Source organism: Lagopus muta, chromosome 3 (genome assembly GCF_023343835.1).
Source record: "Lagopus muta isolate bLagMut1 chromosome 3, bLagMut1 primary, whole genome shotgun sequence".
In the NCBI taxonomy this organism is placed as follows: domain Eukaryota; kingdom Metazoa; phylum Chordata; class Aves; order Galliformes; family Phasianidae; genus Lagopus; species Lagopus muta.
This window is the reverse complement of record NC_064435.1, coordinates 45,584,269-45,607,844: the sequence shown is the minus strand read 5'-3', so window position 1 is coordinate 45,607,844 and position 23,576 is coordinate 45,584,269. Positions and strand designations below refer to the sequence as shown.

The 23,576-nt window shown below is 40.2% G+C and overlaps 1 protein-coding gene across 1 annotated transcript; it reads left to right on the top strand.

Annotated features, from left to right (window-relative positions):
- The first annotated feature begins 16,570 nt into the window (after nucleotides 1-16,570).
- Nucleotides 16,571-21,145, top strand: LOC125690706 (uncharacterized). Its single transcript, XM_048939353.1, has 3 exons — nucleotides 16,571-16,728; nucleotides 16,902-17,094; nucleotides 18,154-21,145. Exons 2-3 carry the CDS (start codon nucleotides 16,923-16,925, stop codon nucleotides 18,612-18,614), a joined length of 633 nt encoding a protein of 210 aa, XP_048795310.1. The 5' UTR covers nucleotides 16,571-16,728; nucleotides 16,902-16,922; the 3' UTR covers nucleotides 18,615-21,145.
- The last annotated feature ends 2,431 nt before the right edge of the window (nucleotides 21,146-23,576 follow it).

The window sequence follows — 23,576 nt, the reverse complement described above, 5'->3', positions numbered from 1 at the left end:
TCCACGCTTGGATTGAGCCTCAGGATGTGCTTGTTTTCTCTCCTACAGTGGTGAGTCAGATCAGATCCAATTCGCAGGCTCAGCCTCCCACCGGGCAGTAAAAACACCGCTTGTCTTTTGGGTATAGTTTCCAGCTCCAAAATAAACACTGAGAGCAGCCAAACTATGGTCAAAAAACATTGAGAATGAGCACACTGGGTTGCAAGGGGGATGTCATGAGGCTGTCGCTTCAGACAGTGCACCCTGCTGAAACTTCTCACATGACCTTCAGCATATAGACAGGTCTCTGCTCCCGTCAAACCCAGGAGAAATGTTTGTACATTCCAGTTAATTGCGAGGCTTGGCAGCGGAACAGCAGAAAATGACTGCAAAGCACAAAAACATCACAGAGCTGCAGAGCGGCCTGCAAACTCTGTGAGCTGAGGGTCTGGAGTCAATACATCCAGGCTGAATTCAGAGGAAAATGCCAATATTATGTCTACCCCACACAGTCCTTATAAATAAATAAACAAATTAATTAATTAATTAATGAAAACCTGGAGCAGGATGCCAATGCTATGTTTTTGAGAGTGGTGCATAAAGAATATAGCCTTGTTTCTTCCTCTGGGTTGTCTGCATGTGCTTTCAGATTTGCCATGTAGCCCTGCCCTCTACAGCTGCTTAAAATAACATACATTTTTGTTGTAGCATGTATGTTTTCTCACAAATCTCAAGGGAAAAACATGTGGCTCCTTTGACAAAAGGGTCCTCAAACGTCATTTGTCACCTTGGAGATTCTAGCCCAGGACTCCCATCCAGGAATGCTCCTAGGACTCACTAAGCTGTGTGCATGATGGTATCAAGGTGACTGCATTACAGAAGCCAAATGTCTTTTGAGCTATGTTCCTCTCAGGTGAAAATCCAGCTGAGATACTCAGTCCCACAGGAGATAATTCCTGGGTGCAGCTTATGGGTTTTGCTCTAAGTGCACGGTCTTTGGTCCTGGTTTGCAGGGCAGATGCCTTTTTCATGTCCATAGACCATACTAAACTTAGTGGTTTCTTTAACAGTGAAGGAGAGTTGACAAGTAAACCACAGTGGGCTTCCTTTTTTCAGTGAATGCTCCATGGACTTAATCAGACTCTTGGTTTGTCCATAACAAGTTCAATAGTTGCTATTTGTTGTTAGATCCTCAGCTTCATTAACTGTAAAAGTTTCAGCTTTGCCAGCAGTTAGTTGCATCTAGATCTATAAAGGCTGCACTGTCTGTCTAAGACAAGACATAAAACTGAGGTCCTGACCATCTGTGGTCATTAAGGATCCCATGGCATGCTTCTAAAGGTGGAGATGGTAATTCTAGTCTCAGCACTAAATTTCAGTCTGAGAAATGAATTCTTTCTGCCCTAAAATTCATCCAGAGCTTTTAATACGAGATGCACTGTTTCTCTTCAGTGTCCATAATATAGTGGTTGCCACATTCTACTGCAGAAGTTATAGCATTATAGTACTGGGTTAAATGAAGTGTGCAAGTACACATGTTCGTCCTATTGGTCACACGATGGCACAGACTGAGCCTGTCTCAGCACAGTGATGTACACACACACACAGAAGCACGTAGCCCACTCAGCATTCCAAGGCTTTCGTTTTTACATAGTTATGAAATTATGAATCTGGCATCTTGGAGATCCTGAGCCTTTTCTGGTCAATAGAGGGGCAAGTCCCACTGGAAAAATGATACTGTCGGCTGCAAAGAGAGCCATTCCTCCTGTGTCTGGAAGCTAAAAACAGTGTGCATGTAAAAGCAGAATAAATTATCTACCATTACCTCAGTGTTTTTAATTTACTGCTCTGCTGGATGCAGAACATACACATGAAAAAATGAGAAGGACAGTATTTGTCTTGAATGTGCTTGTGTCTTATAATGCTGTATACTGCATGTTTAATGTTCTCTTGTAATGTTGATTTTTCTTTAAATTCTGCTAAATAGAGGAATACATTTAACCCTGAGACACCTGAAAATGAAGATCACTGGACACATCTGCCTGGCTGGTGTGTCACAGCCAAGATCCTGTTCTGAGCAGAGCTGAGAGACTGCATTACTTGTTTGTTTCAGTATGTGTAGCAAGTATCCAGGACTCCACTGACAGTTCCTAATCTATATGAGGGCTGCACTGAAAGTAATGACTATCTACTTCATTATGTTGGCCAACAATGTCAGAGGTGGATGTTGGTGTTATTGCAGTAGGGGTCGAACCTTCCCACCAATATTCTGTTGCATGTTGTTGCTGTGTGACAGAAGGCAGCAGAGGGGCAGTCTGACAGAATGGTGTCTGATACTGAAGAGCATATGAAGCAAAGGTGTGCCATTGAAAAAGTGCACTCTTTGACATTCACTTATGCTTTCAGAATGTGTATGGAGACTAAACAGGGGATGTGAGCACAGTGAGGTGATGGGTGGTGCATTTTAGCAGTGGCAACAGCAACAGTGGATGACCTCCACTGGTGTAGATATTTTCAAGTGTGGCATGAGTAGAAGAATAGTGTTTTGTAGCTGATAATTTTCTGCCAAATAGTGTTATTGTGCTCCTTGTACCTGTTGTATTTTCCACGGAAATAAATAGAAGGCATTACTTTCAGAGTGACCTAAGTAGATCTTCAGCATTTTATCTGCATACATCTATCATTCACTTCTGCATTGGCCAAATCCCTGAAATAGAAAGCAAACTCATGGAATAAATGTATGGCAAAGCAGACACTTCATATCAAAAGGCATTTTGAGAGTCCATGTGATGGAACATGATAAAATCATTTACATTTATTTTTCTTTTTGACTCCGAAAGATGAAATGGAAGGTGAACTGCTAGCAGGAGAGCATGGAAGAGGTCTGTATATTGCTTAGAGAAAAGATTTCTCAATAAAAATCTGCTGGAATGGAGAGGTCAGTGCCTGCTTTCTGTCTGCTTTTGTGGCGAGTGGAACCATAGCTCCGAACGTTGGAAACAAAATTTCTATAAAATTCAGTTATTCATAATACAATAATTCTTCATATATGCTATAAACTTTTTGTTTCCCTCTCTTACAAGTTGTGAGATTGAAGTAAAGCTTGGCTTTACTTTGTTGAAGTGAAAGACCCCAAGTCAGATCTTAATCTCCCATTGGCCTTACACCTGTGGACTTTGATGGAGTTGCATTTTACTTACTCCAGCATCAGAAAGAACAGAATCAGACCCTGCATATGCTTTTTATCTAAAGCTGTGTTCCAGATGTGTTTATGTAAGCTGTTTTCAATAAAATGTATGCATTTTAAAATGTAAATAGATTCTTCTTTAATTAAAACCATATGGTCTATTATTACATTTTCATTTTAAAATGTGCAGATATAGCTAGTCCAGCCATGCCAAAGTGTCACTGAGGGTTTGTTTGACCAGTGCAGCACTCACACAGGTAAGTGCAAGATTCCTAAAGCTGGGAAAGATGGAAAAAAATGAGAGAGATGGCATCTTCAAGGTTTGCCACTCCATCCTTCGGAAAACTATCTCCTTGACTATCATGGTGGCAGAGTGACTCAGCCCATAGAGGTTCTTGCCTCAACCCTTTTCAAGAGGAGTGAAAATCTGGTGCAAAGCTGAATAAGATCTCAATCCCAGACTTACCCAGCTGCATCCTCGTATAGCTGGGGGCAGATCTGAACCAACCATCCCCCCGTTTCCACCCCTGTGCTGTGATACCACCCGCTGCGCCTGTGGGAAGGAAAGGTCATCTTGCTGCTGCCCCTGGTCTGCCAGCAGTTCTGTGCTGAGCAGTAGCGGAGGTGCCTGAGGGGATGAGACCTCCCTGGTTCCCCTGCTTGGTGGGGTATGGTCCTGCGGGGGCCCCTGCTCCATGCACACCAAGGGGCTAGTTCCCAGCCAGGGGTCGACTTGTGGTTTGATGGATGGATTTCACATGGAAAGAAAGAAGATTTGTTAATGAATAAATGTTTAAAAGAGAGAGGTCAGTTTTGGTGGAGTTTTTTATGTGATCTTTTCAGAAATGTAAAAGAAAATTCATTTAAATAAGCTCTTTTAATTTTACATCCATGGCTCCATGAAAGATATGTTTAGCGTAATCCACACTTAAGTTTTTTTAGCACATTTTGACATTAATACATGGAAGGATTTCCACTCATATATATACTTATTTATTTATTCACTTTTACATGTGTATTCTGTTTGTCAGTTTGCAGTAGTTCTTTCAAACATCTTTTGCAGAGATATCTTCTGAGAGAGGATTTTTTTTTTTCCAGACAATCTTACTAACAACCAAGAGCTTGCTCCTACCTCTGTGCTGCATGGAAACATTCTTGCTCGTATGACTGGGGACACAGAACGAGCTTCTCTTCTACTTCACTATTATCTCTTCACCTCTTAATTTCCTTGTTCTGGACATGCTGGTTATTTGTGTTTGATCAATGTCTTCTTCAGAAAACAGCTGCCAAACAGTGGGGAAGTTCGTTAAGAATACTTTTACTCCTGCATTCAGTTGCCGATACCTCCTTGTCCTTTTTCATCTGGGTCTGAGTAATATGTTTCAAAGGGAAGATATATGAGGAAGATGGATGAGAGGCAGCTAAGTCTCTCAGTTTGTTCAGCCCAGAGCAGAGGAGGCTGAAGGAGAAGCCTCATACTGGCATACAGCTCCTCACAAATGGAACAGAGCAGTGCTCTGCTCTGTGACAGCAACAGGACTGGAGGGAAAGGCATGGAGCTGTGTTGGGGGGGTTCAGGCTGGGGGTTAGGGAAAGGTTCTTCACAAGAGGGTGGTGGGCATGGAACAGGCTACTGAGGGCAGTGGGCACGCCCCTGAGCTGATGGAGTTCAATGAGTGTCTGGAGAATGCTATCAGATGTATGATCTGATTTTTGGGTGGTCCCAAAAATTGAGTTGGACTCAATGATCCTTATGGGTCCCTTCCAACTCTAGATATGCTATGATTCTGTGAAAGATGTCCACATAAGACAACCATGTTGACCAGAGCTCTGCCAGGCTTCCTTGAGAATGGAAGAGTTTGACGTGATCTCCTTAACCGCTGGGCTTGGGCTTTGCCAGACCTTTCAGGGCTGCAGTCACGAATGCTTGGTTTGGCTGCACCATGGTGTGTTATGGAGATGTGAACACTGAGCTATGTGTCTGGGCTGCCTCATCTGCAATTTTTTTTTTTTTTTTTCATTTTAAAATTTAATAAAACCGCATGTGGCTACAATTGAAAAAAAAAATAAAAATCATTAGTGTTCCCAAAATGATTCGTATCTAAAGCAAAATGTATATTAACCTCCCATCCCCCATCTCTAGTGAACAATAAGATATATTTTTAAATTAAATCAATGAAAATCATTAAGTGACTTATTACATCACCAATGCAAAGCATGTAGTTTTACATGTTGGGTTTTTTTTTTTAATTAATGACTAGCAACTGAAGTTTACTTATGAATGCTTTTATATGCATCAGACAAGAAAGGGTGGAGCATGTGAACGAGGAATCTAAACAGAGTCTTTCATATTTTTATATGTATTTTTAACCCAGTTAGGTGTTTCTGTCTGGAGACCATATGTTCCTTTTTTTTTTTTTAACGACCTGTATGTATATATATAAAATTTACAAATGCTAGGGGTTGCTATAGTGTGGGCTCCTCTGGAGTTCTGGTGAGGTGATCGAGATATGAAGAACTGTCCAGATGAAAAATCATTTTCCTGCAGGCACAAGCTGCACTATTTTGATCCCGTCTGAATATCATCAATCCCACAAAATTTTGACATCCTGCAGAAGTCTGAGCAATGGGATGTGCTTCTGGGGAGCAGCCGCAGAGTGGAGTCGTCATCAAAGGCTTCAGAAGAATCAATCTGGATGGTGATAGCAGCCCAGTGAATGGTACCACAGCTTCTAAGCAGCGGATGTGATCAATCCCTCAGCTCTGGAAACCTGATTGCCCCATGTAGGGAGGGTTCCCTGTGTCTGCTGTCTTAGCAGGGTGCAAGGCATACAGCAATGCGGGTTTGATTTCATCCCGTCTAGACAGTGATTAGTTGGCTAAAGAAACAATGAGCTTAGAACAAAATGGCAGTCTCAGCTGCTGAAAAAATGAAGTGGCCACCTTTGAAGTCACTCCCAAGCCTGCCTGGTAAGCAGCATCATCAGATTTGTCTTCCACCCCTCCAGGAGCTGCGTGTCATCACCTCTGCAGAGTGCCTAAGCCCTAGCGTGGGCTCCTGGGCCCATGTATGCCACACTGCAATGTGCAGAGCTGCTGCCAAAACATGAGAACAGCTGGTTTATACATTTTACACAGTGCAAAAATGTTATTAAACTGCACCATACAGATAAGTACTAGAAAAATTGCTAGGTTATTTTTTTTCACATAAAATTAGCCAATTTGCTGGTGTATGTAATTGTAGAGAATGCAAAGCATCCCATTCAAGTGATTAACCTCTTAGTTAATAAAAGCAACAATCGCATGTGTATAAATAATATAATAAAAGGAACATTCATATCAAAGTAATATTGCTTATACTATCCTGTTTCTCTCCTTAATTAGTAAATAATTCATCAAATTCTCCTACCCACATTTCTTCATCCAATTATCATGAAATAGGAAAGCAGAAGACTTCCTTTTTTGAAAAGAATGTGATAATGAAATTGTTCAATAGCTCTTCTTAGCCTTCTGTTAGGCTAAATTAGTACTTCCTTGGGCAGACTGTTTTCTTTTGTTCATTTCTTCCCTGTTGTTTTTTTTTGTTGTTGTTAATCGAAGATCTCTCCTATGTTAAATGTCATTTTACACCAGCAAACTTTAAGAGAGAATGTTCATTGCGGTTTGTTTTCAGCAGACACAGAAAGAAATTAATTCTACAATACAGACGATCGACAGCACCCACTTGCCTGCATGTTCCTTCATGCTTTGGATTGCATCACATGCAAAAAATTAAAAGAATGTTACAACATACAAGACACAAATGAAGATACAAAATCAAGCACTCATAACATCTTAAATCTAGAATTCAGAGTGTCCTGGCATTGATATCATGTTTAATTCTTAGCTGATCAAATTCTATTTCTTCCATGAGATCTTTACTGGACTCAGTACCCAAAGTAATGAACAGCTATCCAGTGCTTTCTTTTAGATATCAGATGTTTGGCTGCTTGTTTCACATACCTCAGAGCACTCAAATCCTGCTCAGAAGATAGAATTCTTCATCTCCTTGTGGACATTTTTGTGGTACCCTTTCTTACAGCACTGGATGGCCTCGCTTCTTAAGGTACTTATTTTCACTGCACTGAAATAGAATAAGGAAATGCTGTTGTCTGTGTTTCATGAATGGTGAACAAAGGCACACAGAAATGAAGAGCAAGACTACTCAAGAATTTTGAATGCTGAATTTGAGGCACGAAGAGTCAGGTTTTTCTGAACAAACAACATGTCCGTATATACACATGCATACACCTCTGCTTTATATGCTGAGTATATGTGTGATGTGCATATATTTTATACAGCACTGGTTATATTCAAAGCACTGCTCTTGTTTGGATCATCAACAGCTCTGACTGCTATCATATTCCTGACAGGATAGGAAAGAAGGACAACTGTTGCTGATCCAAACTGCAGTCTCCTTGCTGGGACCCCACAATGAACAAGAGAGGAAAGATCTGAGAGCTCGCTTGGAGTTTTTACCCAGCCCCAACCCATCTGTTTCACAATTCTGTAAACTTCAAGAAAATCTTGCTTGGTCTTTGTCTGGGCCATGCCTAGTGGGAACCAGATATCTTATTCATATCTCATACCAGATATTCTATTCATATCTTAGGATATGAAGCTTCTGAAATCCTCATATGCTTGATGCATCAGCACTTTTTGAAGGCCTTGCATGGTACGTCATCCCTGAATGAAAAGGTTGCTGCCCGCCAAATATCAAATTGCTCTTCCAAAGCATTAGGCCTTAGAAAGTATCCAAGATAAGGCTACCAAAATTTTAAATTTGGGAAGAATAATACCTTCACAGGTTTTATTCTGTAGTTTAGAAAGCGATTGATAAATTCTGACACAGACTTTTAAAACCAGTCAGCTTGGGTAGACACCTGGTATTGAGAAGTACAGCAAAAATGGTTGGGTATGGCAAGTTAATAAGCAGACACATTTTTATTTTTAATGGAACTATATAACACATGCGGCCACCAGCTTTGCTTATTATAAGGTCATTATGGAAACTATACTTAGGGAGCTATATTATTATTTTCTTTATTTCTCCATGTGGGGAAATAAATTTCACAATGGAAATAAAACAATGAAAAAGTGTTAGCTAGTGGGTTTTGTTGTCGTTGCTTTTTTACTTCTTTGTGTAAGCACTCTAATAATACTTAATGCATTGTAAGTAATACTTAGTGTAATATAAAACAGAGTCTTTCAGAATCTATTTTAATTTACCTAGCAGTGATATATTCAATCATGAATATTGATATGCAAGTGTGTTTTTGAAGATTCTGAGTCCATTCTGCTGCATGATTTGAACTCAGAAGGCCACACAAGAACTAGAAGAGACAGACTGTTCTCTTCTCTCACTCCGGAATGCCATCATTACCTTTCCTTGTTTTAAAAAGTTATCACTTAATATTACAATAGCAAAGAAAATCTGAAAAATCTGATCCTCAAGTATCAGTGATGTCCACCTGAAAAAATAGCTACGTGCTGTGAACTTACTAATTCATTTCAAAGGTTGATATATTAGATGCCAATTGTGTAGGGTTTTTTTCCTTCTTTTTTTTCTCCATAAAGCAAAGATCTCCTCTTACATAGTAGTTCTACTTCAAGGGTAGATGCTGCACTGAGTGTGTTGGTTGAACTAGATGATCTTAGTGGTCTTTCCAACATTAATGATTCTATGATTTAATAGAACTTTAATTGACTACTTTTTCAGATAAACTTTTAAACATAATACAGGGACACTGAAATGAAGAACATAAAAGAGCCAGAAGTTCATGGCTGACCACATGGCCCCAGAACATACACTGTGAGGAAGGTACACATACACCTTGAGAAACTCGGAGTTGCAGTCAGTATTGAGGATGCCTTGTGAGCAGAATCAGGCATCGTTTTCCTCTATAGCTGTGAATTTGGGAAGCTTTGTTTTGAAGGCATCAGCTGTTAATCCAGTGTTTTTGTAAAGGTTGTGATTAGCTTTTCCAGTATGGAAAACTGGGTCTCTAATTCTTCTTCACAATTCTGCTGACAAAAGCTGTGGTAGATGGTACAGAGTGTTATCCTGGTTTTTGTCTTTTTTTTTCCTGTAGGTCTCACGTGATGGTTTTGCCCAGAGAAGCTGTGTCTGTCCCATTCCTGAAGGTGTTTGGGGCAAGGTTGGATGGGGCCCTGGGCTGCCTGATCTGGTAGGTGGCAGCCCTGCCCATGGCAGGAGATTGAAACTGGATGGGCTTTGGGGTCCTTTCCAACACAAGCCATTCTGTGATTGTATGGTTGTTTTCATCACAAAGTAATGCTCAGGCTACAGAGAAAAAGACAACTCTGTTACGGTCCCGTTTGTTTCTTGTCAGCAGAATTAGACTGTTGGAGTAAAGATGAAGTCTTCTGAGCCATCATTTCTTTGACAGAATTATTTATCTCTGTTTCCCCACATGAAGTGGTACCGGTAAAATTAAAGCACAAATAAAATGGAAGCTTTTAAAATACAAATTGACTTAGTGAAGACTTGCTGCGTAGCCTTACTATGTAAGGATAGAATATTAAAGATAACTTTTAATGAGCATATGACTCCTCCCCACAAATAGTTGGATCTGAAGCTGATAAATCAAAGTATTACTCACCAGACTAGGAAAAGCTGTAGTCAAAGGAATTTAAGAATGTGTTAATTAGTCAAAAGAGAGAGGCCATACAGTCTTGTAAACATCATGGGAAAAAACTATTAAAACCACTGAACAGATATTAATTGAAAATGCTGTTTAAGAGCTACAGAGTTCACACAAAGTGCATCTCACTTGATATTAAAGTCCATGTATATGTAAATTCCATATCTGGCAGATTAGCTTGCATTCTGTTTCAATGCATAGCTGTAAGAAATTGGAGATCTTCCCCACATATTGGCTGAATATCTACCAGCAAATCTGTTATCTCCTTCATGGGCATGAAGTGTAAAATAACAGGTGAAGGGCTGCCGACATGCAGAGGCAGCTGAGAGGGACTTTGCTAAGCACTGGAAGAAACTCTTCTGACCCAGATTTCCTCTCCTTTGTCTGCTTTAGGAAGGTGTCTATGCTAAGACACTGAGCTCTTGTGTGTTTGGCTCCTCTTTGGAGCTATTTTTGGAGCTATCCTGGATTTCTGCCCCATGGACTCGGATGGGCACACATAGGTGGTGGCAGTCCCCAACGGAGATGAGCGTTAGAAGTACACGCAGAGAAATTTGGTAATCTTTCAGAAGCATAAACTCACCAAGACTATTTCCCTGTAATCCCTCCTTACCTTACAGTAGCTTGTTACTATGTTTGAACCCAAAGGCTTGGATCCACCAAATTTGTGATACTCCAGCTACTAGTGTGGAGCTGAAGGTGGAGAGACAGCCCCCAGTGAGCGACCCACACCTTAGTGGTCTTGAAGGGCTTCCTGGAAGATCTGCTCTCTCCCTCTTTTGTTCTTGACTGCAGGAAGCCCAGGATGGATTGATGGTCTGAGACCAATTTTATGAGCTTCAACAAGACCAAGTGTGAGGTCCTGCACTTTATTCACAACAACTCCGTGCATTGCTACACACCTGGAGAAGAGTGGCTAGAAAGCTGCACCGAGGAAAAGGATCTGGGGGGTGTTGGTTGACATTCAGCTGAACATGATCCAGCAGTATGCTCAGGTGGCCAAGAAGACCAGCAGCATCCTGGCTTGTATCAGAAAGTAGTGTAGTCAGCAGAACCAGGGAGGTGATTGTTCCTCTGTACTCAGCACTAGTGAGGTTGCACCTTGAGTACTGTGTTCAGTTTTGGGCCCCTCACGTCAAAAATGACATTGAGGCCATGGAAAGCATTCAAACAATGGCAACAAAGCTGTGAAGAGTCTGGAGTACAAGTCTTACTGGGAGTGGCTGAGGGAAAAGAGGTTGTTCAGTCTGGAGAAGGGGAGGCTCGGGGGAGACTTTATCTCTCTTCAGAACTTTCTGAAAGTAGGTTGTGGCGAGGTGGAGGTCAGCGTCTTCTCCCAGATAACAACAATTGGATGAAGGGTAATGGCCTTAAGTTATGCCAGGTGAGCTTCGGGTTGGATGCTAGAAAAAGTTTATTCTCCAAAAGAGCAGTGAGGCAGAGGCACAGGCTCTCCAGGGAGGTGGTGAAGTCACTGTCCCTGGAGGTGTACAAGAAACGTAGAGATGTGGCACTAAGGGATGATTATTGAGCACGGTAGGGATGGCTGGGCTAGATGAGTTTTTTTCCAATCTTAATGATTCTATGATTCTATGCCTGCACTCAATTTCTGGCCTAATATTCATAATTACAACCCATGCAGCCCAGCACTCTAGCAGCCACACTCCTAGCTCAGCTCAGGAATGACAAAATGCTAGCTTCCCTATTCATTTTTATAACCATTCCAATTCACACATTTTTTGAAATCCTTCCACTCTTCCTCCCAAGGCAGTGGAACCTTCTCCCTAGTGTGTTCACCCAGATACACCTTTGCCACTCAAGCTTTGTTGGTAACTGAAAACACTCAAGCAGCCTCAGATTTGCTGACAGTATGTGTTTCTGGAAGCATTTGGGGAACATCTTTCTTATCAGACTACACCAAATGGGTGAAGAAGAAGGGGGATATCACAGCTTTCCACTCTGGCAATTTCAGCATTGTGTTATAATTCCTCTGTTTTCCCCAGTACTGAGATACACGTACTGGTCTCTTGGCAAATCAGATGGCTGAATGGCATTTAAAATCTGAGTTTTGCTGCTAGTGCAGTGTCAAATTCCCTCATCTTTGCTGCCTGGCCAGTAAGTACGGGTGTGTCTCATCAAGAAGGAGAATAATGGAGGCTGCATCTCAGATGTGCTCCTCACAGATTTTGGCCCGGACTGGAGTAAGCATGGAGTCTGGCAACTCCAAACCAGCTCAGACTGCTGCTACTCAAATGCCAGGTTCCTGTGCAGTCAAAACTAGCCAAAGTTCAACTGGACTAATTCCATGCACGGATGTACATAGGAGAAGGGTAAGCAGGTAAGGGGGTAAGTAGGGACTTAATCCATCCTGATGATGCTGTAAGTTCATCCATGGATTTGGGAGAAGGCAATAGTGTTTCTAGTTCAGAACCAACCTGAGATATGCTCTCTATCTTGTGATGCATTTTGTACTGTTCACAACTTCAGTGCAAGCTCTGCATGGTTTAGAGGAAGTTCGTGTCGAAGCTGGACAGCAAGTTACAGCAGCAGTGCTTTGCAGCTCCAGATTGCTCCTTTTCAGCAGTCTTAAGATGGATCTTGCTCTTCACAGGGAGCTGATGACAATGTTTTCTAGAACCAAAAACATTTTTGTGTAACAAATCTTCTCCAAAGCTGCCCTTCCAGGGACATATCCTCCTCAATCTGCTTCAAACATTAGCCCTTTTCTCCCCACCAGACATACTGCAGGTGCAAGCACACGGCCAAATATTTGATGTATTTTTTTTGAGTTTCCAGAGTCCAGAATAGAGACTGTTTGAGCAGCTGAATCCAGGGAGTGCTGAAGTCACAACTTACCTGTCATGGAAAGACCTCTGTAGATGTACTGCACTGGATTAGCTCAGATCCAGAGCTGCTTTGGCCATCACCATCCTCCTTACATCACTTACCCATCAGAAAATAGAAGGTGCTACAGTCCAGTTCGGTCATAAACACGTCATTACCAATGGAAAATTGTAAAATGGCTTTTATACTCAGCCAAGTTTAGACAAATGGAAAGGTCAGCAATGCAGGCACTGATTTTATGTATGTGCATTAATTACAACAGAGTAGACATTTGCTATTCATTTCACCTGTTAAATATGTATGAATTTGAGTAAGAAGAAACGGTAGACAGAAAAGGGAAGCCAGGGCAAACTATGAATGGTTCTGCTTTTCTGGATCTCACACTGGAAGTGATTCAAAACTAGACAATTGCAGGGTATGGGAGAAGTAAAGAGAAACATATCCTATGTCAGACACAGCCAAGTCCAGATCTAGAATTGCTTACTGTGCTCAACTCTTTGAAGACTGATTGATATTTTTCCTATGTAAGGTCTCTAGGACTTCTTTGCTGGACAGTCATGCTCCTGAAACAAACTCAGAGTTTTAAATGGTTTAAATGGTGTTATTAAGCATCATTACTTTTTTTTTTTTTTTTTTTTTTTTTTTCCACTTATTGTGGATATCTGGCTTAAATTAATGCTAGAAATTAGGAGAAAAGGAATTCCGAACAATACCACAGGACATTCAGAATGTGCTTTTAAATTCTTGTTTGGATTGAATATTTTTGGATATGACAGATTCTAAAGAGCAGAAAAAAATAAGTTGGGGCTAAGAGATTTGAATATAATTTTCATTATTAAAGCTTGCATACCATTCTTCTCACAACTGTATTGTAACTGCGTACTTGTTTGACAATGTAGGGCCCAGAAACCCTAGGCTATTGGGCTTCCATTGTAGGACACACATCACGAATGCTATCAAAAACAGTCCATTCTCTTCTCAGGACAAGAAAGAGGAGTGATGCAAGAAAAAAAACAAGAAGACATGGCTTCCTGAAGAAACACAAGGTAGAAAGCATGTGCACTGTGATCATACTCACAGACAATGAGATCCTAGACACTTCCAGCTATACTAACATACTTCAGCTTCCTAGTCTTGAGTTCTTGAGTCCCCATTGCATCCACTTAGTTAAAATCCTTTCATTGCAAACTTGTCCAAGTAGGGAGAGTTTTCTACTACGCTATGGCTCCCCAGAACTCTGGAGCGAAGGACCTCCAGGACTGTAAGACAAACAGTACTGCTTGAGAGAAAATGTTTGTCATTTGTAAACATGGCAGAAAAAGTTGCATCTTCAGATGATTAAGACAAAGAGAGTTTGTCTCCATAGTTTATCAGATATATTTCATGTATAATATACAAAAAAACATGTTGCATAGAGCAAGCCATGTAGCCAGGAGGATATCAAAAGGTTAAGTGTAATTGATGTGACTGTTCTTTCTTAACTTCTAGTCCAGGCTATGTGTGGAGACAATAATACAGATGTTCTTCCCTTCTCTAGACATCCTATTTCTGGTCTTTTAGTGTGGATTACTCAACCATAAGGCTTTACTAACTGCTTAGGCAATGTTTTCAGAGGAAGACTCAACCATTTGCTCTATATTAGGCACTGTTACTAACATCTGGAGAACATGGAAGAAGAACAGTGATGAGCTAGGGGCTGTTGAGCTGATAAATAGTTCAACCAGCCCTCTTCATAGAGCTGTTTTTAACTTTCTCAAAAGGTCCTGTAAGAATTCCAGATAAAATATCAAATTGACAGTGGACAACAAATCTATTTGTACAAATGCAGTCCAGATTAAATTAACTTGAGCTTTCTCTAATCCTTTTGTCTACTTTGCCATGCATGGAAGCAGGCATTTACCCCAAGAAAGGTGAAGAACAACGTTAACAGTTTCTTCATGCTCTACGTACATGTTGTGGCTTTAACTCCTTGCAGAACCCAATGAGAGCTGTGCTGAAAAGATTAACAGGGGATGCTTAGTCAGTGAACACGAGCTTAGGGCTTCCTGATGGTGTAATTCCTTTAGCCCAAGACTAATAGTGACTGCATTTACATAAGCAATAACAGGGTACCTCTGCCTTTTTCTCTGTAGGCTGTAATTATTTATACATTCAGCATCTTGCTAATACTGTTTCAGTTAGAGTAGCTAGTATGCTTGTAAGAGACAGGCTGAATCCTGAACAGATACCTCCTCCTTCTTTAGTATCATAAGCAGGTGTGGGGGAAATGCAGAAGAAAAAATTAAGAATTTCTTGGTGTAAGAGTAACTGATTACTCATTTGATGTGTAGTTATTAACCACAGAAAACCTAGTGATGAGCTGCAGAAGAGTGACTTAATAACAAGGAAGGATTTGCACCTTGTGTGCCTCCCTTACCTGCTGCTAACACATCGATGCTAGTCAGAAGCAGGTAGCAGCTATTTGATGCCTGTGCATCTTTATACAACCCTCACATTCCATTGCAACTTGTCACAATTGATACAGCATAATGCAATGTGACTAATTTAATCAAATGTGAAGTGCACTACAGCAACACGTCAAGTCAGAAAATTTGGGAATAAAAAAAAAGGTGGGGAGGAAAAAAAGTGCTTTTGCCAATTCATGGTTGGATAATTTTTCTCAGCTAGAGGGCTTCATTTTCTGAGCTTGGGCTTTTCTGTTCTGACCTTCCAGCCAAGGGCATGTGTCAAGAGGCTTGTATCTCCCAAAGGCAGTGACACAGTCTATTAGGTCATATGAACTGGATCATCTAGTATTCGCCCACCTCAATTCGTGGCCGCTATTCCTTGCTCACCCCCACTTTCCCCAGTGGTAAGTCATGATACAATGCCCCTGCCTTTGACAGACTGGGGAGGGAAAGAAGCATTTTATTGCTGAACACGTACATAGCAGAAGCCAGAAATTGAGCAAGCTTGCTGTGGCCTGGTGCAAGTCATTTAGTAAGTCTGCATTCAATTTGCTACTTCTGAAACACAGCAAGGAGAAAACACAGTATTTACAAGTGCAGTTACATTTCTAACGTGGGGTTTAACATTGTTTTTTTTTTCAAGTTGTTGATCATAATCACAAATATCAAAATGGCCAGTAACTGGCTGGAAGCTCATCAAGCTTTCAATACTTTTAGAAAGCATACCCACTCGCATAAGTTTTGGATGATATAATGGACTCTGGGTCCTCATGCAAACAAGTTGCCATTCGCAAATGCTAGCAATTTTCAAACACATGACATCTAAAAAAAAATCAGATCAGCCTAATTTCTTTCTTTCTTTCAAAACTGCCTTTTCCCTTCGTACATAGGACATAGAAGACAGTGCAAAAATCCTTTGCCTCTTCTTTTTGTTAGAACTTTTTTTTCTTCTAGTTACATGTCACAGCCCTCACAGGGTTGTAAGACAGTAGAGGAATTCACTAAGTGCTAGAAGAAGGTTAAGAAACATTCAAACTAGTGAAAATCTACTGCCCAGTTGAACTTAAGAGAGGCTGTACAAGACTCTAATACTCCAGAAAAAAACAGGAAAAACCTAGGAAATAGTGCTGTTAGAAAAGAACTACTACTCAGGTAGTAGTTGCAGCAGACACACAGAATGATAAAAACTGAGAGGAAAACCTTAAAAAACAGTAGAATAGAACATGCTTACACATTACAAGGAAATAAAGATTATTTATTTTGTCTTCTTTATCCCTTCTCCCCTGCTTCTCTAGGGATGAAAGAAACTTTTTCACTCAGTATTCCTTTAAGACATAATTATCACGCACAGCTTTTTGTGAGCTATCTTCATCCCATTAGGCCAGAAAAGCTGTAAGGCTGTGCTAATTACAAATGATCAGATGCTGTGCTAGCTCCTCCTTCAGTGGTCCTTTTCCTTCTTCTAGTCCCAGTCCCCTCTGTCTCCCTGAGTCAGTGGGGTTATCTTTTTGTTTCTAAGAATAAGAAAAGAAGGCTCTTTTATAAAGAGTTAAGGCTAGAGAACAAGGTAAGCTGCTGTTGTATTTGGAAAGGGCTTTTGGTGTTGACTTCCTATTTTGGCTTCTTTTATCTTGCCAGATACGAAATAAATCTGGCTTTTGGGGCTCTTGAAGTCTCTTTCCCATTGTCTTCTAAGAGTTCCTGGCTAGTTCTGTGTTTTCAATACAACTTTGCTGTTAGCTTTAGGTGGAACACACCGAAATGGCTCATCAAGACAACTTAGGGCATTCCCATGTCCATGTGGAGGAGAATGATGCAGCAGGCAACCAGGGCCAGCAGGGTGCTAGACCACGTCAAACTAGATTTCCAAGAAGAAAATGCAAGCAGCTGCATTCAGCACGGCCAGGGGGAGAAGAAACTAGGGTTTTGCAAGGTAATCAGCAAGAAGAGGATGTTTGTAGGGGGAAATAATTCTAATGTGTCTTCAACTGTGTATGAGTGCTACCGAAACAATGGAGCACTGGAACAGGCTGCCCAGGGAGGCTGTGGATTCTCCTTCTCTGGAGATATTCAAGACCTGCCTGTATGCCTACCTGTGTAGTCTGCTGCAGGGAGCCTGATTTGCAGTGGGGTTGGACTCAGTGATCTCTGGAGGTTTCTTCCAGCCCCTACAATTCTGTAGTTCTGTGAAATAATTCTTTGTGTGTCCTGCCCATGGATATGTATATAATTAAAGTGAATTAAGGATTCAGAAAGGTAAAAGATCTTCAGGTGGTACTCTGGTGGTTGTCCCGTCCCTGTTATTAAGTGGTACTGCTTTCTGATGTGTACAAAATGCTTGTATTACTTGGTCTCAATTTTTTTGGTTAAACAACAGAAAATAAAAGTAATTTTTCATGTTGTAAACAGTCAAATATGTTTTTAGATTTTTTCAGTGTAGATATCTTTCCTAAAAGATATGTATGATCTTGAAGCCTGAGTTAAAGCACTTAATATAGCATCAGTGTGGGCACCCTGTGCTGTGAGTGGAGTTCTTCACCAGCTGCAGAAGTGGAAATAATATCTTAATATATTATATAAGTGGGAGTAAGTGTAAGTATAGTGGGAGGATAACACATTCTCTCAAACCATGCAAGTGAAGTTTAATGATCCTGATTCTCTGGGTTTAGATTTGGGCCCTGTTTTCTGGAGCATGGATTTTTCTGCGTTTCCTAGGAAAAAATTAAGAGCTATTTTCACAACAGTAGAGACTTGAAATGGAGTACAGTGCAATTTCTAGTTCCTTTAAAGTATAACTTTGTTAACTTGGAAAAATCATATTATTCTTAAAGTAACCAATATGCCTTTTCAAAGGCTTGGCCTAGAAACAGTGTAAGAGACCTGAAGTATTTAATGATGGAGGGTTGCAGGATGCATCCAGACTCAAACTCTTCCTTTATTTTTTTTCTTTTTGGATGTTTAGCATTGTCTATTGCTGTTTCTTTCTCCATAGTTTACAAATTTATGAGTCGTCCCCCAGCTATCAGCGTGCACTCCACTGGTGAAGAAGCTCTGGGGCTGTCCAGTATTCCTGTGCCGAGAAACAGTGGAAGGACTGTGAAAACACTGGCTAGGTCTGCCAGCCCTTGGGTACGTCTTGAACCTGTACCGTGTTGGGTCAAAGACTGTACTGGACTGGCCTGCTCAGCAGATCATGGTCCTAGAAGACATCTGATAAAAGCCAATCTCCAAGCTGAGAAAGATAGCCTGAGATCCGTGTTAAGAGAGGAGCTATTCTCAAGGGATGAAGACTATGATGGTTTGGGGACAGCCAGCTCCCAGGCAGGTGTTGTCAGCAGTGATGCTCCCAGAAGCTTGGCAGAAGAGTTTTCACTAGTTCCCTTAAATATGCAAAGGAAATATTCTGCTTTGAATTTTGACTTGCTAGTAGAAAGATGTTTTAAAAGGCTCTGAGCTTCAGCACATCTGTTTAGAATTTAAGATAGAGATTTTCTTGAGATATGAATGCCAATCCTCATGTACACAGTCTATAGAAATGCAGGCTGAAGTCTGCATTAAACCCATGAAGGTTCAAATGGGGTGAAGCCCAGCACATTTCTCTTAGATTGACAGGCAGCAAGGAAGGACAAAACTGGAGAGAAAATAAATCCTTCATATGAGTTGCCTTCTTTGGGAGTTTAGAATCCTGTAACAATTATAAGGTGTTAAAAATGGAAATATGACTGAGTCTAAGCTAATATAATGACTACTTCTTTTGCATTTGTAATGGATATACCAAGAAATATCGTCATATTTTGTCTCTTTCTCAGTAGTATCGTCTCTTTTTTTAATAACTTCTTGAAGGATATTTGAAATTCAAAGCCCTCGTATATGCCACTGTTTCCTTTCAGTAAGTGCTTTAATTTCTTCTATAAAAGCCTAGAGGGTTTACTGTTTGTTTTGTGTTTTTCTTGATCTAAAAAATATAATTCACTGCATATATTTGGTTGTTCATATATCCATAAACAGCTGTGTAAAGCAGTATGAGATAGCTAGGATATATCCTATGATAAACAAAGGGTGAAAAGCCCAACCATTCTCTAGTTGGGGTTAATTGATCATGTGAAATGAGCTTTAATTTTTTTTAAAACTTACTTTGTTCTAAAGATATTGAATTTTTCTCTTTTCTTTGTGAAAGAATGTGTAGTTGAAAGCAACTCAAGGTCTAGATTTGTTTCCTATTTAGTCAGTAGGTGAAGTTTACAGATAATACTAGGCCAAGCTGTGTAACTACAGTATGTCATTACTGAAAACCTGACTGGTAAGCCTTCATGTTAATCTGAAAATGCATCCCATTGGCAAAGTTCTGTTACATCTCAAAGATAGTACTCTTCACAAGGAATAGACTTGATATAGTAGAAAAATTATGAATAATAAATAATAAATTTTTTGGTGCTGCTTTCTTTTTTTCCTTCCTTTCTACCTCATGAAGAACTTTTTTTTTCTTTTTCTTTTCTTTTTTTTTTTTTTTTGTGAGGGGGAGGGAGAGGTGGTTGTAGCTTTTATTATACTGATCCACTTAATGATGTTATGTACTTACTCTGTAGTGCTTCTTGCATGGTTGAACTGCAACAGAAGTGTGCCTCTTCTGCTTTGGATAATAAGGGAGGAATACAGTGATGGTGGCTGTCTATCCTGTTGATCACATAGGACCAGGCAGGCTGCCTTATTCTTCCAGGTGCTGTTGCAGAGAATCAGTCTGCATTACTAAGGCATTGCAGACACTTGTCTTAATCCAAATATAATAAACCAAAACGCCAAACTTTTAGGGAAGGTTTGTTGACTTCTCTGAACCTGCACACGAGCTTAAAATTAAACATATCTTTAAACTTATTTGCTGAGTCAATGTCCTCAGAGCAGAGACTGTGAGGGATTTTAGGAACAGCATGAAGTTTTACTGGAGTGCATCAAGCAGCTTCTGCTATAACTCATGTGTATACCCAAATTGAGAATGGGCTGCTGCATTAGTCAGATCTTGCAGAGTTTGTAAATTAAAGCTTCTTCTCAAGAGGTCTGTGAAAACAAACAACTCAAACAATGCTAATCCTATGTGTTTGTTCTTGAAAATGGTGAAAGTAGGAATAGTGCTTTTCCCCTTACACCCGACCTTCCCAATTAAAGCTCATTCTTTTTGAGTGATACTTGCACAGCCTTATAAGCTGTTTTTCCCTTTTTTTTTTTTTTTTCTCTTCATTTTTTTCAAAGGCTTCTCACTGAGCTAGAGTGAGGCTTTGTGTATACCTGCTAGTAAGATATTTAGTAGGCAAAGAGAAATGAATAAAAACTGACATACCGGTTGCATTGCTTTGCAAATTAGGGGTTTCCAGCAATACTCTGAGCTCATGCACCCAAATCCCCTCAGGCCTATGAGTCTAGACTGAAAAAATGGAAGCTCTTTCTCCTTTGAAGTTAATGTTATCTTCTGTTTGGTATAAATTACAACAAAGCAGTATTGTAAACATGTATAGGTCAGTTCATCTGACAAGCTTGCCCTATAAAGGTACAACAGGGTGCAATGCAGAAATAACATTTTTGTCTGGTTGTTATAGTTGAAATACTGTAAGGTATCTATGGATTCATCTATAAATTTGCCTTTGATTGTATACATTTCAGAAAGTGATATGTTTGTGAAGTCAGCTGGCATGGTTTCACACAGTCTTCTTTCAAGAGCTTCTTTGAGAGAGAGGCTCATGGAACTTTAAAAAAAAAAAAGTCAGAAATGTCACCAGTGGGTAGTAAGACACCAAGCATTGTAGAGGTGTCAGCTTCCTGACAGCATGATTCAGTAACGTGCATTTTCAACTTGACAACTATACAGTTTTTCCTTGTGCATCTGAGATCCTGTAAGCATTTTTGTGCACGCTTGTCTCTTCTCACAAATGATCCTACAACTGGGATTTTTATCACGTGTTGAGTTAAACACAAGTGTAAAGGCCTGAAAGATCAAGACCTTTGAGGAAAAAATTCTTTCAGAGAAACTTCCTGGGAAAGAAAAGCCTGTGAGGTATTAACTTGAAATGTCTTCTAAGAGAAACAGATCAAACAAAGCTGAGGAAAAATCAGGATAAGAATCTCATCTTTATCTTGAAGAAAATAGACAAGGGTCATTAATATTTGTTTATGAACTTGAACTCCTGTGCTCCTTTGTAGTTTGGCCCTCAGTTTTAAATCTCAGTTCATAGTTTCTTCTATATAAAATCCACTGTGGTTGCAGCCAATGACGAAAGACCAGAGATGGAACAGCAGATATCACAAGACCAAGGTTTCTCATGCTGTTGAGCTTTAGTTCACTGTTGTCTTCTAGTGTAGGTGTTGTAATGTCTCTCTGCGTTATAGGCACATGAAAATAACATGGCAAGATTGATGCATGTATTAATCTGGATAGGATGAATAATGAGATAAGTCAAAGTAGTACAGTGTAGGCTAGCACTCAGTATATGAAAGCATCAGCCCTTGCTACTAGTGTATGCTAACTTTGACATTACTGCATCTGCAGTCATACTGGCACCTGTCCTTTGTTTATGCTTCGAGTATCTGGACAACGAAGAGGGCTTGGCCCTCTGCAAGTATTATTTTCATTTCTCTCTGTAGTCTTACAGGGATTACTTTCCCTGGTCAGATCAAGAGCCTGTGAGAACAATGTTCCTGTTTTGTTCTTTCACTCCTTTCCTACATCTGCAGCATTGTATGTGCATTTTCTTCAACTAAGGGTAGGAAGCAGTAAAAAGATTTGAGAGAGAAGAACTGAATCCAGAAGGTTAGAGACCAGATGGAGATGTGAACACAGGAGCTTTGTTCTGCCTTTTCACTGTAATTAATAAAAAGAGCAGCCCTGCTCCGTAACTGTGGCTCTAATACAATGCAAATTCTCAACAATTATTTCATTACAGTAGCCTCATTTTCCTTCACCACATCCAACTTTCATGTATAGAGACACTTCACAATGGTCAAAATCAACACTGTTTTTCTGGGCCCATTTCTGAAGTCAATAGATTATTTTTGCTGCTCTGAGAAAAGATTCAAGGAAAACTTTGGTAAAGGATCAAAAGGGCTTTTTATTTGTTTACTTAAGCCAATGTCCACGCCTACTTAAAAAGATCCAAAGAACCTGTGTCAAAGTGTTAGCTGAAGTGCTACGAATAGCATGTTATTCCTTTCTCGCCACCTTCTCCCCCGAATAATTCTATTGTTCTTATAAATCTGCAGAATTCCAGCTGTGACTTGACAAGAGCCCTGACAGTTACAAAGCTGAATAGTAAGAGCAGTGCTCTTGTTCCCTGAATTATTTTATGCAGCTAAATTTAATACTTTTCCCCCTTCTTTTCTACCTTTCATTCTGGCAGATAGTTAAGCTGCAAATTAGAGATGTACTGAATTAGGCTTCGAACCTCGCAAATGCTGTCAAAAAGCTGACTTTGTAATTATGTGACTTTGATATCAAGCAGGTTATTGCTTATGTACAGCAGCACTTGCAAACATGTGCATACTTGTAACTCTTGGCCTGGGTGCCGCTAGGCAGCCAGCAGGTCATTAATGTACAGTACAAGCGGGACGGGACCCCGCGTAGGAGCGCCTGAGAGGAAGAGTCAGAGTTTCCAGCAACCACTTTCAGTTGGCAGAGTTGTGATTGGAACCATGTGACACTTGGAGGCAACGTACCACAGGCAGCCAATTTATTACATATGGCAATATGATTAATGGTATCAAATGCTTTCTTTTTTTTAAGACCAAGAATACTTTGGCAGCCAACTGCATGGAGTCCAAGGCAGTACAAATCCGTTCCATGAATATCAAGTCAGGCAGATGAGGTTAAATAAGAGAGGACCAGAGCCAAGATAATGATTGCAAAGTAAGTCGTTTCAAAAAATCAAAGTGTTTAGAATGTGTTCATGAGCAACAGCCGCTTTTGTCTTCTGTTTTAGGGCCTTAATGGATGCAGTCTGGAACAGGTTTCTGAAACTCAACAGCCTTCTGCTCTTATCCAAAGGCTTGTTAATGGTATCCAACAAAACTTACAATCTCACAGCAGACAGCAGCGGGTTAAGATGAGCTATCACTTGGTTGAAGACTGCTTTTTTTGCTTATGATAGTAATTTATTTATCAAACATGTTATGGTTCCTAAACATGTGTCTGCTGCTAGCAGTGGCATTGCTGAAGATTACAGCAATAACAATCAACTAATCTGAATGTCTTCTGTATTATTTTTCTTTGTTGTTGTTGTCGTGGGGCTTTTTATGAGTGTGCAATGCACAAGTACCAGTAACACTCAAAATGAAGGGGAACAAACAAAAACAGGAATTATGCCCATCCAAAATGTCTCTTATTTCTCTGATCAGATTCTTACATACATACCTGGTCTTCATGTATATAAGACC

Bases quoted from the DNA above. Each gene is read 5' to 3' on its own strand.
- LOC125690706 (XM_048939353.1), top strand. From the start codon at position 16,923: ATGGCTCATCAAGACAACTTAGGGCATTCCCATGTCCATGTGGAGGAG. The intron at 17,095-18,153 runs GTAATCAGCAAG...CTTTCTCCATAG, and splicing joins AGAAACTAGGGTTTTGCAAG to TTTACAAATTTATGAGTCGT.